Source organism: Saccopteryx bilineata, chromosome 1 (genome assembly GCF_036850765.1).
Source record: "Saccopteryx bilineata isolate mSacBil1 chromosome 1, mSacBil1_pri_phased_curated, whole genome shotgun sequence".
Taxonomy (NCBI): domain Eukaryota; kingdom Metazoa; phylum Chordata; class Mammalia; order Chiroptera; family Emballonuridae; genus Saccopteryx; species Saccopteryx bilineata.
In genome coordinates, this window is record NC_089490.1 from 259,492,153 (window position 1) to 259,508,270 (window position 16,118).

General features: G+C 42.0%; 1 protein-coding gene across 3 annotated transcripts in view; it reads right to left on the reverse strand.

The window, feature by feature from the left end:
• Window positions 1-11,728, reverse strand: part of LOC136312099 (methylcrotonoyl-CoA carboxylase beta chain, mitochondrial) — an 88,486-nt gene extending 76,758 nt beyond the window's left edge. For all 3 annotated transcript variants that reach the window (XM_066241574.1, XM_066241555.1, XM_066241565.1), the window contains exons 1-2: window positions 11,470-11,728; window positions 4,668-4,734 (exon numbers count right to left, since the gene is read on the reverse strand). In XM_066241574.1, coding sequence (XP_066097671.1) covers window positions 4,668-4,734; window positions 11,470-11,598 — 196 coding nt within the window. In that variant the 5' untranslated portion in view covers window positions 11,599-11,728. The remainder of the gene's footprint in view (window positions 1-4,667; window positions 4,735-11,469) is intronic.
• Window positions 11,729-16,118: the final 4,390 nt, after the last annotated feature.

Sequence of the window (16,118 nt, forward strand, 5' to 3'; positions counted from 1 at the left end):
AACAGGTCTATGTGACTGAAGGCAGTTGCTGGGCTTTTTCTCAGTAAAACATTCTCATAAGATTTCTGTACCTTCCAAGGTTATCCCTTGAGATAAAGAGAGGAATGTTGTGGAAACCATAGAAACAATAGCAATTAATGCCTTTTGATATTATGTTGTTATTAAGCTATCATGCAGGTGTACTCCATGTATCTTTAAGTAAAAGTTACACTTGAAGTTATGCCGCCCTGGCCGGTTGGCTCAGCGGTAGAGCGTCGGCCTAGCGTGCGGAGGACCCGGGTTCGATTCCTGGCCAGGGCACATAGGAGAAGCGCTCATTTGCTTCTCCACCCCTCCGCCGCGCCTTCCTCTCTGTCTCTCTCTTCCCCTCCCGCAGCCAAGGCTCCATTGGAGCAAAGATGGCCCGGGCGCTGGGGATGGCTCTGTGGCCTCTGCCCCAGGCGCTAGAGTGGCTCTGGTCGCAACATGGCGACACCCAGGAGGGTCGCAACATGGCGACGCCCAGGATGGGCAGAGCATCGCCCCCTGGTGGGCAGAGCATCGCCCCCTGGTGGGCGTGCCGGGTGGATCCCGGTCGGGCGCATGCGGGAGTCTGTCTGAATGTCTCTCCCTGTTTCCAGCTTCAGAAAAAAAAAAAAAAAAAGAAGTTATGCCAATTTCTCAGTAAAAAGCTTTTTGAAGTCTTGTGAATAAAAATAGGACACAGCGCAAACTCAGGGCCATTTGCCTGAGTGAGCAGTGGTCCTTTGCTAGTCCTTGATGATTTCATCTGCTGATCTCTCTCTCTGTGCCCCCGACTCACAACAACAACATATATATATGTCAAGACTCAAATTGTACTCTTTAAATGATGTGGTTCATTGTATGTAACTTATACCTTAATAAAGCTGTTGAAAAATACAGAAACAGTGAAAGAAAAATGAACCTAAAGCATCACAAGGTTGGCCAGGCCTTGGTGAGGGTCTCTGGAGAGTCAGGTGACGTAGGTGCCCACTATGGGGCCAGCAGGGGTAGGGGTGGCAGGGGAGGGTAGGATCTCAAGACACGATAGAAATGTTTAAGCACTTAAGACAGCCCAGTTTCTTCTTAATTCTGCCTACAGTTGAATCTGCAATTTGGAACAGCTAGTGTGCAGGACAGTAGCTGGGAATTACACTGTTGTCCTGAGACAAGTCTGTTGTGGACTTTGGATTGGCAAGTCCTGCGGGGACAGAACACTGCCCCTGCAAGCACTGATAGGATTGTTTAAAGGCAACAGCTGACCCCTATGGTCTTTTCCCTACATACCTGAAAGGTATTAGTTAATTACCCTTCTCTGCACCTGAACCCAGGCTCTGCTGATTTGCTTGATGAGCAAAGAGACCAATAAATACGATGAGGCTGCAGAGAGCTGGGCTCTCAGTCCTAGAGGCTGGGAGTCTCCTGTACCCATCTTTTCTGTATGTTGTGTCTTGTGTGTTTTTTCAAAAGTACTGCAGCACCCTCCTTTTGAGCACACCCACTGCCAAGCTAGTTGCAGCAGTAGTGAATTCTAGTTTAATTAAGAAAATCCAGAAAGAGGGCTATCCTGATACAGAGTCTCAGATCACAGAATTAAGCTTCTCTGACATTTAAACTGACCGAGGATATACGACCACAAATAGCTCGACACAGGATATTAGTTTTCCAAGAATTATTCTGACAGATTTTGTGTTAATTATCTCCATTCCCACAGACTCAGAGCCAGAAAAGCCTGTTTCCTTCTCTCCCATTTACCATATTGCATCATTTTTTTTTGCATTTTTTTAAATAAATTTTTATTAATGTTAATGGGATGACATTAATAATTCAGGGTACATATATTCAAAGAAAACATGTCTAGGTTATCTTCTCATTAAATTATGTTGCATACCCCTCACCCAGAGTCAGATTGTCCTCCATCACCCTCTATCTAGTTTTCTCTGTGCCCCTCCCCCTCCCCCTAACTCTCTCCCTCCCTCCCTCCTGCGTCCTCCCTCCCCCCACCCCTGGTAACCACCACACTCTTGTCCATGTCTCTTAGTCTCGTTTTTATGTTCCACCAATATATGGAATCATGTAGTTCTTGTTTTTTTCTGATTTACTTATTTCACTCCTTATAATGTTATCAAGATCCCACCATTTTGCTGTAAATGATCTGATGTCATCATTTCTTATGGCTGAGTAGTATTCCATAGTGTATATGTGCCACATCTTCTTTATCCAGTCTTCTATTGAAGGGCTTTTTGGTTGTTTCCATGTCTTGGCCACTGTGAACAGTGCTGCAATGAACATGGGGCTACATGTGTCTTTACGTATCAATGATTCTGAGGTTTTGGGGTATATACCCAGTAGAGGGATTGCTGGGTCATAAGGTAGTTCTATTTGCAGTTTTTTGAGGAACCACCATACTTTCCTCCATAATGGTTGTACTACTTTACATTCCCACCAACAGTGTATGAGGGTTCCTTTTTCTCCACAGCCTCTCCAACACTTGCTATTACCCGTCTTGTTGATAATAGCTAATCTAGCAGGGGTGAGGTGGTATCTCATTGTAGTTTTGATTTGCATTTCTCTAATAACTAATGAAGATGAGCATCTTTTCATATATCTGTTGGCCATTTGTATTTCTTCCTGGGAGAAGTGTCTGTTCATGTCCTCTTCCCATTTTTTTATTGGATTGTTTGTTTGTTTGTTGTTGAGTTTTATGAGTTCTTTGTAAATTTTGGATATTAGGCCCTTATCTGAGCTATTGTTTGAAAATATCAGTTCCCATTTAGTTGGCTGTCTATTTTGATATTGGTTTCTCTTGCTGAGCAAAAACTTTTTATTCTGATGTAGTCCCATTCATTTATCTTTGCCTTCACTTCTCTTGCCATTGGAGTCAAGTTCATAAAATGTTCTTTAAAACCCAGGTCCATGAGTTTAGTACTTATGTCTTCTTCTATGTACTTTATTGTTTCAGATCTTATATTTAGGTCTTTGATCCATTTTGAATTAATTTTAGTACACGGGGACAGGCTGTAGTCGAGTTTCATTCTTTTGCATGTGGCTTTCCAGTTTTCCCAACACCATTTGTTGAAGAGGCTTTCTTTTCTCCATTTTGTGTTGTTGGCCCCCTTATCAAAGATTATTTGACCATATATGTGTGGTTTTATTTCTGGGCTTTCTATTCTGTTCCATTGGTCTGAGTGTCTATTTTTCTGGCAATACCATACAGTTTTGATTATTGTGGCCCTATAATATAGTTTAAAGTCAGGTATTGTAATGCCCCCAGCTTCATTCTTTTTCCTTAGGATTGCTTTAGCTATTCGGGGTTTTTTATAGTTCCATATAAATCTTATGATTTTTTGTTCCATTTCTTTAAAAAATGTCATAGGAATTTTGATGGGAATTCCATATTGCATCATTTTGATACATACGTTTTGTTCACATTTTAAGATCCCTGAAATCAGGACTCAGTTTACAGCATCTTTCTATCACTGTCAGCAGCGGGCGATCGAAACACCGCTAGCAGCCTCTGCGTGCACAGCGTGCTGCTGTGGCTGAAACAAATCTTAAGAAGCCTCAGTTCAACAATCAATGAATCTTAATTTCTACTTTTCCCCAAATAGCAGAAGTGCTACAGGAGCAGGGAAAGGGCCAATAGGAACCAAAATAAAATGTCTGCACACCACCAAATCCACAAAAGCTTGTCCCTGGCCGGTTGGCTCAGCGGTAGAGCGTCGGCCTGGTGTGCGGGGGGCCCGGGTTCAATTCCCGGCCAGGGCACAGAGGAGTAAGCGCCCATTTGCTTCTCCACCCCCTCCCCCTCCTTCCTCTCTGTCTCTCTCTTCCCCTCCCGCAGCCAAGGCTCCATTGGAGCAAAGATGGCCCGGGCGCTGGGGATGGCTCCTTGGCCTCTGCCCCAGGCGCTAGAGTGGCTCTGGTCTCGGCAGAGCGACGCCCCGGAGGGGCAGAGCATCGCCCCCTGGTGGGCAGAGCTTCGCCCCTGGTGGGTGTGCCGGGTGGATCCCCGTCGGGTGCATGCGGGAGTCTGTCTGACTGTCTATCCCCGTTTCCAGCTTCAGAAAAATACAAAAAAAAAAAAATCCACAAAAGCTTAATGCTACTAGTTTTTCCCAAAATCAGTAACTATGAAGGGATATCATAATGAAAAGTGTGAAAAATAATACAAATGGACCCACTACCAAAGGAAGTCAGAGCTGCCATTTCAGACAAACTGCCTTGCACATCTTATTCCTCAAACTTCAGAATGTTAAAACTGGACAAAACTACCTTGGACTGGACCTAAGGCAGCACTGTATTCCTAACAAGTATTTGCAAAACAATCGAGAAAGCAGACATGACTACTGGACTGAAAACTAAAAGCATTCTTTAGACTTATCATCAATCACTGTTAGCTTATCTACAGAAATTCCTTCCTTAGTGTATTAATACTCATAGAATTCCTTCACTTTCTATTCATGTAATTATTCCACCTAACTTTCCCATAAATATACTATCTTCACCTCCTAACTGGAACACTATAGTATTTGGGTTCTGGCCTGAATCAGTGCTTCCGGAATAGCTATTGTTTTGGATCTCAAATAAATGCTTGTTGCTTCTCACTCTGACCTTTTATTTTTAGGCTAACAGCTGCATAAACTGAAGAATAAATAAGGGTTTACCTCGTCTTATTTTCTGAGCTCGTTCATGCAGTTGCTTTACTAGTGCTTTCATCTGTTCATAGTTTTCCTAAAACAAAGAAAATTATATTAGAAAGCAATTATCTTTTTTAACAAAATAAGGGTTAAGAAGAATACCATGTGCCAGCCCCATGTGGCTGCCACAGTGGGCGGGCCACCCCATCCAGTGGTCTCCATGCTAGGCCATTCCGTTGTACGGAAAGATTAATTCCTGCCTTTAGCGTTGCTCAAGCTCTTCACTACGCCACCCCTCCCTGATCCATCTCCCCAAATTGTACCCACTTTTAAAGCCAAAGGTAGTTCCATCCCATCACCAACACCACTTCTGGTCACTCCTACTCATTTTAACACCTTTCTTCCTAAACATCTACTGAACTTAACTGATCTCTATTTGTTTTTCTATTTTTAGAAATACAAGCCATACAGTCATTAATTTTTAAGGGTTAGAATGACATCTTATTTTTTCTGTGCCCTCTATAACTATTTGAGGAGAGGGATTCTACCAACGTGGAATTACTTCCTTACTGACAAATTACACTTAAAAACAAAGCCCAGGAAAAAGGTGGGTCCTACTGACAAATTACATTTAAAAACAAAGCCCAGGAAAAAAGTGGATTCAATTTTATATTTAAAAAGAAATAGAACTCTGTGGTAACATGTTTAGAAATTTTCTACAGTAATAGGCAAGAAAATATAAACAATAAGAAGTGAAAAAAGAGCAGAGAAACTAAGTTTTCACCTTTTTTTTTTTTTACAGAAACAGAGAGAGTCAGAGAGAGGGATAGATAAAACAGACAGACAGGAACAGAGAGAGATGAGAAGCATCAATCATCAGTTTTTTGTTGTGACACCTTAGTTCACTGATTGCTTTCTCATATGTGCCTTGACCATGGGCCTTCAGCAGATCGAGTAACCCATTGCTCAAGCCAGCGACCTTGGGTCCAAGCTGGTGAGCTTTTGCTCAAACCAAATGAGCCCCTCCCCCCTCAAGCTTGCGACCTAGGGGTCTTGAACCTGGGTCCTCTATATCCTAGTCCGACGCTCTATCTACTGCGATGCTCTATCTAATAATGCACCACCACCTGGTCAGGCTCATCTATCATTTGTAAATTTTGTTTAATCAGCACATTACTTTAAAACAATATTTACTTAGCTAAATATTTTTGAAAATTCAGTTTTTCCTGTTAACACATTTTGTTCTCTATAATGGGATTAATATATCTGATGATTTAATTCCCTTCGCATGACCCCTTCCAGCTATTCAAATTTAGATGAATTCATCTGAATGATACAACTCCAATCCTACTTTGTTTAACATTGAGAAAGGGTTTTTTTCAGGGATATCATTTGGGTCTAATTCCCAAGTAAGCCCCTCCAATCACTGTAACATACTTCTCCTGCTCATTCCTGTTTGCTCAACAGCACTAGGGAGGGAAGGAATAGGCAGGCTGCATTAGAGCAATTAAAGAGGGGCGTTCAGCAACCTTTAGTGTGGTTTGTTGTCATTGCTGTTAACTTTCTTTCATGCAAATTATCAAACATATACAAAAGCAAAGCACTAGTATGATGAAATGTACCCAATGCACTTCTACAACTATCCAGACATGGCAAAAGTTGTTTCCTTTATGCCCCTAACCTCAATTATTTTGAAGAAAATCCTAGATATAACACTTGTCCTGTAAGTATTTCCAATTCTCCAAAAGATGAGGACCACTATCGCCTATCACTAATCTGTTAATATCCTCAAATATCCAATTAGTAAAAACTTTTTCACAACTATCAGATATATTTGTTTTTTAGTTTATTTGAATAGGATCCTTGGGGAGGTCTACATACCCACCACACTGGCTGATATGTTTCTGAAGGCTTTCCTAACTGTAACTTCTACCATCCTTTTTGTCTTGAAATATTCTATTCATCCCATAGAATTTTCCCACAGAGCTAAATGCATCCCCAGTGTCCTTTCCAAGTTCTTCCCTTGCAGATCTAGAGACAATGGGATTCTGGTGTGCCTTTAGTGTTTTATTCCTTCTCCCCCCACACCCATCCTGCATCCTACCTGCTGTCTCCTGCCAACTTTGCCAACCACAGCCCCAAAGTTCAGAGCTGATAAAAAACAATTCACATATAGAGAAAACAAGTAATTATTTAAAGAGTATATACACTGCAGGGTACAACCACTGCAGCCAAGACATTGCCCAATTTAGAAAGCAGCAATCAAAGCTAAAGCTGGTTATGCAAGAGATCTTTACCCTAGCCAAGCTAGCCTCCCATTAAAAAATAAGAAAACTGTCACTACCAAGCCTGTCTGAAGCACACAGTGGTCGGAGAAGTGAGGGCCAACATTACATTACTGGTCTAACATGAGTGACTAGGAACATTAGGCAGGGAGAAAGTGGATTGTGGTCACAGCCCCTTTGTGCCATCTTCCATCTAAGGCCATCTGTACCCCTTTTATGGGTTGTTTTTTCTTTTTGGGTTTTCTTTCATTGTGTTTATGTGTTTTGCATCAGTTTATCACTTGTAGCCGAAAGTCCCAGGAAATATGGGTGCATCTAAGTGAAATCTTTTAACATATAATATAATTTAAGAAGAACACACCTACTCTCCCATGCTGTTATTTATATTTGTGGCAGACTATATTAGCTGCTTATCCACATCCATTCTTCCAGTCTTCCTTGATAGAACCTCAATTTTACTCAAAAAGGCAACAAGCCTAGCTGGAAAATTAATATATATCCTGGACTTATGTAGACAGGTGTGGCTGTGTGACTAAATTCTAACCAATGAAAAATGGGCAGAAAGTAAGACTTCTAGAAAGGCTTTTTTAAAAGAGCACAAGAAAAAATATTTTTAAATAACCAAAAAAATATAATAAAAATATTTTTTAAATGGCATGCAGTCCTTGCCGGGGGACACAGTGAAGAAAGCATTGTCCTGGTGCACCAAGATCGCAGATTTGATCCCTAGGTCAGGGCATGTACGAGACGCAATCAATGAGAGCACAACTAAATGGAACATCCAGGTGGAACACCAAGGTCTCTCACTCTTTCTTTCTCTAAAAAATCAATAAATAAATTAAAAATAAAGAAAGAGGGCAAGTAGATGAGGTTGTCCTTTTGGAACGCAGACATAATAGTTGCGTTCCAAGTATTAACAGCTCAAGGAAACATCTGAGACCATAAGGAAAACTGTATTACTTGTTCAAAATTCTTCCTTCCCTACAACTCTTGTCAAAGTTCACTGTGAGATATCACCCCATCACACAATCCATGACTGTGTTCCTATTTCTTGTTTTGTTCAGTGGATTGTGGACAAATGTGACAGTGTACTAATTGCAAGCTGAGGCATTAAAAGTGACAAGGTGTTTCCATTCTCTCCTCTGCTGCCCTGGCTTTCCATTATGAGAGAAGCATTCCCCCAGTAGCCAATGCTCCTTCAGTTTGGTCCTGGAATAAGAAACAAGCAGAGCAGACCTGAATCCAACGCACTGCTTACCGTAACTGCTACCATGAGCTCACAGATTCAAGAGCAAAAAATAAATACTTGTTATTCTGGACAATAAAATCTTGGGACTGTTCAGTACATTGCATTATTGAAAGAAAAGTTAGTTAAGGCCCTGGACAGTTAGCTTAGTTCAGGGATTGGGAACCTATGGCTTGTGAGCCAGATGTGGCTCTTTTGATGGCTACATCTGGCTCACAGACAAATCTTTAATAAAAAAAATAATAACGTTAAAAATATAAAACATTTTCATGTTTTACAATCCATTTCCTACAGCTCATGTTCATGGTTGCGGGTGGTTAGAGCCAATCACAGCTGTCCTATGGGACAACACTAAATTTTTATTGGATAATGCCTAACATACACGGGTCGTTGTATGGCTCTCACGGAATTACATTTTAAAATATGTGGCATTCATGGCTCTCTCAGCCAAAAAAGTTCCCGACCCCTGGCTTAGTTGGTTAGGACATCGTACTGATACACCAAATTTGAGAGTTTAATCCCTGGTCAGAAGCACACACAAGAATCAACCAATGAATGCAAAAATAAGAACAAATCAGTATTTCTTTCTCTCTCCCCCTTCCTCTCTCTCTCTAAAACCAATAAAAATAAAATTTAACAAAAAGCTGGCTAGCTTGACCTGTGGTGGCACAGTGGATAAAGTGTTGACCTGGAATGCTGAGGTCGCTGGTTCAAAGCCCTGGGTTTGCCTGATCAAGGCAAATATGGGATGATGCTTCCTGCTCCTGACCCTACCCTTCTCTGTCTCTCTCCCCCCTATACCCCACCTCTCTAAAATGAATAAATAAAATTTTTTTAAAAAAGAAAAAGAAAAAGCTGGCAAAATACAGATCATGAGATGACTTTGCGGAGAGGAGGTAATCATCAGAGTTAGTATTTTTTGAGGGTTTATTTATTATTGATCTAAGTAGTAACTAACCATCCTGATAACTCTTTAAAATAACCACAATTACACTGCTCACAAAAATTAGGGGATATTTTATAGCTTCATATACGTTCTGAAATATCCCCTAATTTTTTGAGCAGTATATTAATGCTATTATACAGCTGAGGTAACTGTCAGAGAGACTAAGGATATACTCCAGGATCACTCAGCCAACAGGTGGTATAGCCAGGATTTAAACCAAAGGTCTCGACCTCCAGAAACCACATTCTACTCTGCCTCTTCTGCCCACTGATTGGGCCTCTGTTAACATTTAGCTTATTTCCCTTGAGGTTTTTCCCCTCTATGGAAACACATCGTTAGATTTTTTAACATACATAAAATACAGAGCAGTGCTTTTCCCACCACACCACGGAGCTACTTCCCCATTCTAATTACTGGTGCACAGACTGGACCAGGACATAAAACATCTACACAGAGAAAAAAGTTACATTCTCAGGCCCACATTCCTTAACCCCTAGCTAATAGCCACCTTCAAGAACGTGGGCCCGCACCTGATGTCAAAAAGGTGGCAGACCAGAAAGCTCTAGGCCAGGGGTCCCCAAACTTTTTACACAGGGGGCCAGTTCACTGTCCCTCAGACCACTGGAGGGCTGGACTATATAAAAACTATGAACAAATCCCTATGCACACTGCACATATCTTATTTTAAAGTAAAAAAACAAAACGGGAACAAATACAATATTTAAAATAAAGAACAAGTAAATTTAAATCAACAAACTGACCAGTATTTCAATGGGAACTATGGGCCTGCTTTTGGCTAATGAGATGGTCAATATGCTCCTCTCACTGACCACCAATGAAAAAGGTGCCCCTTCTGGAAGTGCGGCGGGGGCCGGATAAATGGCCTCAGGGGGCCGAATGCAGCCTGCAGGCCGTTGTTTGGGGACCCCTGCTCTAGGCCCTCATTCTTGAACAGAGACATCACAAAACAACCAAAAACTCGCTCAAGTTTTCCAGAGAAAACAGTCAAAGGCCTATAGAAACCAGAACATTCAGACAAGAAGCAGCCATATTTAAATGGCAGGAAGTCCAGCTGCCACAATGCTGCCACGCTGAGATTTTACAACGTCCACAGGATCCGGCCACTTCCCTACTTTCACACCTTACCAGATAGCCTGCAAAATGAAATCTAAATGTGCCTTCTGCTGGCAAGGTCCTCCTTTATCTGACCACATAATCTCATCAACTCCAGAAATCGACACCCTAGCCATGACTTACAAATCCTCGCACCCACTGTACATTTTCACAACTTAGTGCCTATGTTCCTGTAACTCCCTTATATTCTATAGTCTTTTCTCTCATTCTCTACTCTGACCTGCTCAGCTCTTACCCATCTAAGTCCAACTTATTCATTCTTTCCTGTCTGTACCTTTCTGTTATCACCTTTCCAAGCTTTCGACACCCCTTACCACCGTGCATTCTAAGTACCTTTCTTGTCCATCCTCCCCACAAGATTATGCTCCCATTTCCACACAGCTATACCAAATACCTAAAACAGTGCCTAGACCACAGTAACCACTTAATGTTCCTGAATTAAACATTCTCTCCTGACCTCAGGAAACCTAAAGACTTTTGGAAGTCTCCCATTGGATATTGTTTTTCAGTCTACTGATTTTCTTTCAATTTCCCTGTTTTACCAAGGGCAGAATGTCCTTAAAATGTCTTCTCTGGATGCTATTTACACAATTCAAATGTTATCTGTATGAACTTAGAAACCACTGGACAGAATAAAATGTTCCAGCTCTGACAGTTCAGAAACTGCAAGTTTTTTCTTTGACCTTATAACAACTCCTAGTTCCAAGAAAAGCCATTCAAAGATACTGTGGGAGAAGTATTTTCTATTAACAAAACCAAATACTTAACTAAAGTCTGATAAGCACAACTTCCAAGGTTACCTGTCCTGAGCCAGTGGTTCCCAAAACTGGCTGTCACCAGGCCCCGAGGACTTTATTAACCGCGTGAACACCGGACCTCACCCAGAGACCCAAAAGGTCCAGGCGGGGCCCGAGTTCCCCAGCGACAATGTTAAGCACGGTTTTGAGAACCACTGATTTCAAAGATACTAAAACAAACGAACGAACAAAAACAGTGCCAAAGCTAAAAGTAAACTAAAATGTATTTGATTGAGAATTTGTTTTCAATCTTCACGACCCTAGTGCATCCCAGAATCATGGCTGAAGCTCCAGCTCTTAAAACGTGTCCACCTGCCTCGTAGACCGGATACACCTAGTCCCGCGGGCGCGGCACGAGCGACGCGAGGGAGGAAACCAGACTCCGCTCGGGGCTCCCGGCCCGGCCGCTCGCCCGGCCTACCTGGTACACGGCCGAGCCCGAGTCCGGCTGGGTGCCCAGCGCCGCCACCGAGTCCCCGTGATAGGCGCGCGGCCGGGGCGCAGCAGCGCGGCCGCACCGCCACAGCGCCGACCTCAGGGCGGCCCACATGACGGCGGGCCCACAGCGAGGAGGAAGCACGAAAGAGCTGTCCTCCCACAGCCGGTACTGCTTCCTCTATCCCGGCTTCGGATACGGCTCAGCCAGAGGCCCGCAGCCCCACGCTGCTTTAAACACCCAGTTGTCAGGCCAGCCCTGGCACGTGCTGAGAACCTCGCCCGTGATTGGTGGGGACTACCCAACTCAGCCAATAAGGGACAGCGGGGCGGCCCGCGAGACCCGGTCCTGTCGCGAGTCCAGAGCTGAGGGTCGGGCCGTCCCGCCTCCTCTGGCACCTGGTGGGTTTTCTGCGGGTGAATTTTCTGGAGTTCTGTCTCAGTTCATTTTCTCTGAGGTTTCTTCATCCCCGCTAACAGAAGGGGTATTCCAAAACTTGAAAAAGTCCGTTTTTATTTAAGAGCTGGGAACTGAGCAGACATTCCGCTTCCCTAAGGAAACTCTTTAAAGGAGATACTCATATAACCTAACTTTCTTACTCCCCTTCTGCGTCAGGTGCTCTTCCTGTACTGAGGATGCGGTATAGAACAAAGTGCCTTCTTCATTAACGCGGAAAGATCATAAACAAGTGAGCAAAAATATAAATTCGAATTGTTATAGGCTGCAACTAAGAGATACGATTTAAAGCACTTGAAAATTTGCCTATAACAAATCTGGGCTTTCTCACAATCCCTCACCCACTGATTAATGAGAAAAAAATTATCTAGTCTAGTTAGGGCTTGCATTTTTTTTTTTTAAGAGAGCAGAGAGAGGGACAGATAGTGAAAGACAGAGAGGAAAGGAGAGAGATGAGAAGCTTCAATTCCTAGTTGTTCATTAATTGTTTTCTCGGAGGTGCCTTGAGTGGGGTGGAGGACTAAGTGGAAGTCGGGTTGTGGGGTGCAGGCGTGCTCTAGCCCAGCTAGTGACCCCTTCCTCAAGCCAGCAACCTTGGGCTCAAGCCAGGGACTTCAGGGTTTTGAACTGGGTTCCTCTGCGTCCCAGGACCGCCCCATCCACTACACCACCTCTTGATCAGGGCCACTTAAGTCTTGGATTTAATTTTTGCATACGGTATTAAATAAGGGCCCAATTGTATTCTTTTCTGATTGTATAGTCAATTTTCCTAACATCGTTGTTTGAATACTATCCTTTCCTCATTAATTGCCTTGGCTTCCCTGTCAAAAATCATTGACCATAGTATATGCAACAGTTTTTTTCCTGGGCTCTATATTCTAGTATGTTGGCTTATGTGTCTGTCTGTATGCCAGAACCACACAGTGGTGATTACCGTAGCTTTGTGGTAAGTTTTGGAATCAGTAAGCGTGAGTGTTCAAGATTTATTATTTTTCAAGATTGTTTTTACTATCCAGGGTCTTGAGATTCCATTTTTATTTTTGGATGGGTTTTCCTATTCTGTAAAAAATCTCATCGGGATTATGATAGTGATTGCATTAAATCTGTAGATCGCATTGGGGAGTACTGACATCTTAATACCGTCTTCCAGTCCATGAACAAGGGGTGTGTCTCCATTTATTTATGTCTTAATTTCTTTCAGCAATGTGTTGTAGTTTTCGTTGTACCAAGGCTTTCGCATTGGGGAGTACTGACATCTTAATACCGTCTTCTAGTCCATGAGCAAGGGGTGTGTCTCCATTTATTTATGTCTTAATTTCTTTCAGCAATGTGTTGTAGTTTTCGTTGTACCAGGCTTTCACCTACTTGGTTAATTACTATTTTATTCTTTTTGTATTTTCCTCTCTTTGATACCCTTGCATATGGAATAGTTTTTGTGATTACCTCCTCAGGTTATTAGTGTATAAAAATGAAACAATTTTTAGGCCCTGGCTGGTTTGCTCAGTGGTAGAGCGTCGGCCTGGAGTGCAGGAGTCCTGGGTTCGATTCCAGGCCAGGGCACACAGGAGAAGCGCCCATCTGCTTCTCCACCCCTCCCCCTCTCCTTCCTCTCTATCTCTCTCTTCCCCTCCCGCAGCCAGAGCTCCATTGGAGCAAAGTTGGCCCCGGGCGCTGGGGATGGCTCTGTGGCCTCTGCCTCAGGCACTAGAATGGCTCTGGTTGCAACAGATGGCTCTGGACACCCCAGATGGACAGAGCATCGCCCCCTGGTGGGCATGCCGGGCGGATCCCGGTCCGTCACATGCGGGAGTCTGTCTGACTGCCTCCCCGTTTCCAACTTCAGAAAAATACAAAAAAAAAACAACTATTTTTGTGTTTTTTATCTTGTTACTTTGCTGAATTCATCCATTTGTTCTAACAGATCTTTCTGAGGGGAATCTTTAGTTTTCTACATGTATCATTTAGAACAGAGCTAATTCTATTATTCCTTTCTGATTTTCATGCCATTTCTTTCTTATTCTTGTCTAAATGGTCTGGCTAGAACTTCCAGTACTATATTGAACAGGAGTAGCAAAAGTGAACATCACCTTGGCTGGATAGCTCACTTAGTTAGAGCATTGTCCTGAAGTACAGAGGTTGCTAGTTCAATCCCTGATCAGGACACATACAGGAACAGCTCAATGTTCCTGTTTCTGTCTTTCTCCCTTTCTCCCTCACTGAAATCAATAAAAAATAATTTTTTTAAAAGTTAAAAAAACAAAGTGGAAAACCTTACCTTATTCCTGATCAAGAACATGTCTAGAGGGAAGGAAGCTTCCATATTTAAAAAGCCCATGAAGTGCCTAGCAGCATGAATGTGGGAGCAGGAAACACGGGCAGGTTTACACCAAGTCATTATTGCATAGAATATCAGGGTCAATAAATATGTAACTAGGCAGCCACATTCAAAGGATAGGGACTCAGAATGGCACCCAACTTAAATTCTGAGAAGTGGAAGACCTCGGATCAGTGGTAGTCAACCAGGTCCCTACCGCCCACTAGTGGGCGTTCCAGCTTTCATGGTGGGCGGTGGCGGAGCAACCAAAGTATAAATAAAAAGATTTAACTATAGTAAGTTGTTTTATAAAGATTTATTCTGCCAAACTTAGTGAAAATCCAACATAAAGTACTTGGTAAGTAATTATTATTATATGCTTTAACTTGCTGTAACTCTGCTTTATAAATTTTATAAAGTTAGTTCCCTACTCTATAAATCACCATTACTGTGGAACCGGTGGGCGGTTAGAAAATTTTACTACTAACAGAGATACAAAAGTGGGCAGTAGGTATAAACTGGTTGACTACCCCTGCAATGGACCCTGCCTTCAAAATGATGCAGCAATTCTTTTCAAATACTCAAAAATTCTATTCAGAGCCCAACTAAGAGTAGAATAAACTTTCAGACATTTAAAGTGTCAAGTAATGTTATCATCCATGTACACTTTTCAGTAAACAATGGGACATGTGATTATCCAAATAGAAAATGCTGACATGGCCTCCAGAAACAGGGTACCGAAACCAGAAAAGAGGGGTAGGGAATTGATAGACTAATGACAGAGGAAGTCCAGGACGACACCTGTACTGCACGTGGAGAGCAATGATTAAAGAGCTCCAGAAAGTTTTCTTCGGGAAAAAATAAACATTTTATCTGACAGTATAACCATATGGAAAATTAGAATCAGAGACATTTTACAGGCTTGGTGGAGGGTTTGGAATGTTTAATCATGGGTAACTTTCCAAAGCAAAGAAAAAAGTGAATTAATTACTTCAAGAAAAACAAAGAGTTCATAGTTCCAAAGCACAAAAATTGCTGGTTTGATCCCCGGCCAGGGCACATACAGTAGATTGATGTCCGTGACTCTCTCTCTCTCTCTCCCTCTCTCCCTTAATCAATAATTTTAAAAATATTTTTAATTGTCAGAAAGGGAATATCTTAGTATATTGTGATATAGCAGTGAATAATTACAATTAATACAATGAAAATAGTAAAGATAGTTTCATCCCAACTTGTGATTAACACAGTGGGAGAAAGCAGGAGGGAAATGGGGACGGGAGAATTGTAAGAAAGCTAAAATTCTTACGTACCATAAAAAAAAGTCAATTGACAGTGTCTTAAACTCATAAATTAGAGGTAGAATAATCAGTTTTAGAAATGTGTAATACCAGAACAGCTTAAGATCTTATGGCAATACTTATCATTTTATAATGTTTATTTTTATTGATTTTAGTAACATAAAGTTTATGTATTTGGAGAAATGACTATACTACCCTTTAGGAAAGTTTCCACAAACATTTCTCCCAACTAATTTTTTTACTGATCTGTTAATATCTACTTCAGAAGCTCAGGATTATAGAAAAACAAAGTGGGACATAAAAAAGAATTAAAAGAGATTCTTATACCTCAAAAGTCATACAAGGAGCCTGGCCTGTGGTGGCGCAGTGGATAAAGCATCGACCTGGAACACTGAGGTTGCTGGTTTAAAACCCTGGGCTTGCCTGGTCAAGGCACATATGGGAGTTGATGCTTCCTGCTCCCCCCCTTTCTCTCTCTCTCTCTCCTCTAAAAATGAATAAAAATAATTTCAATAAAAAAAATCATACAAGGAGTAAATAAAAAACATCTTTATAGAGGTCTCAAA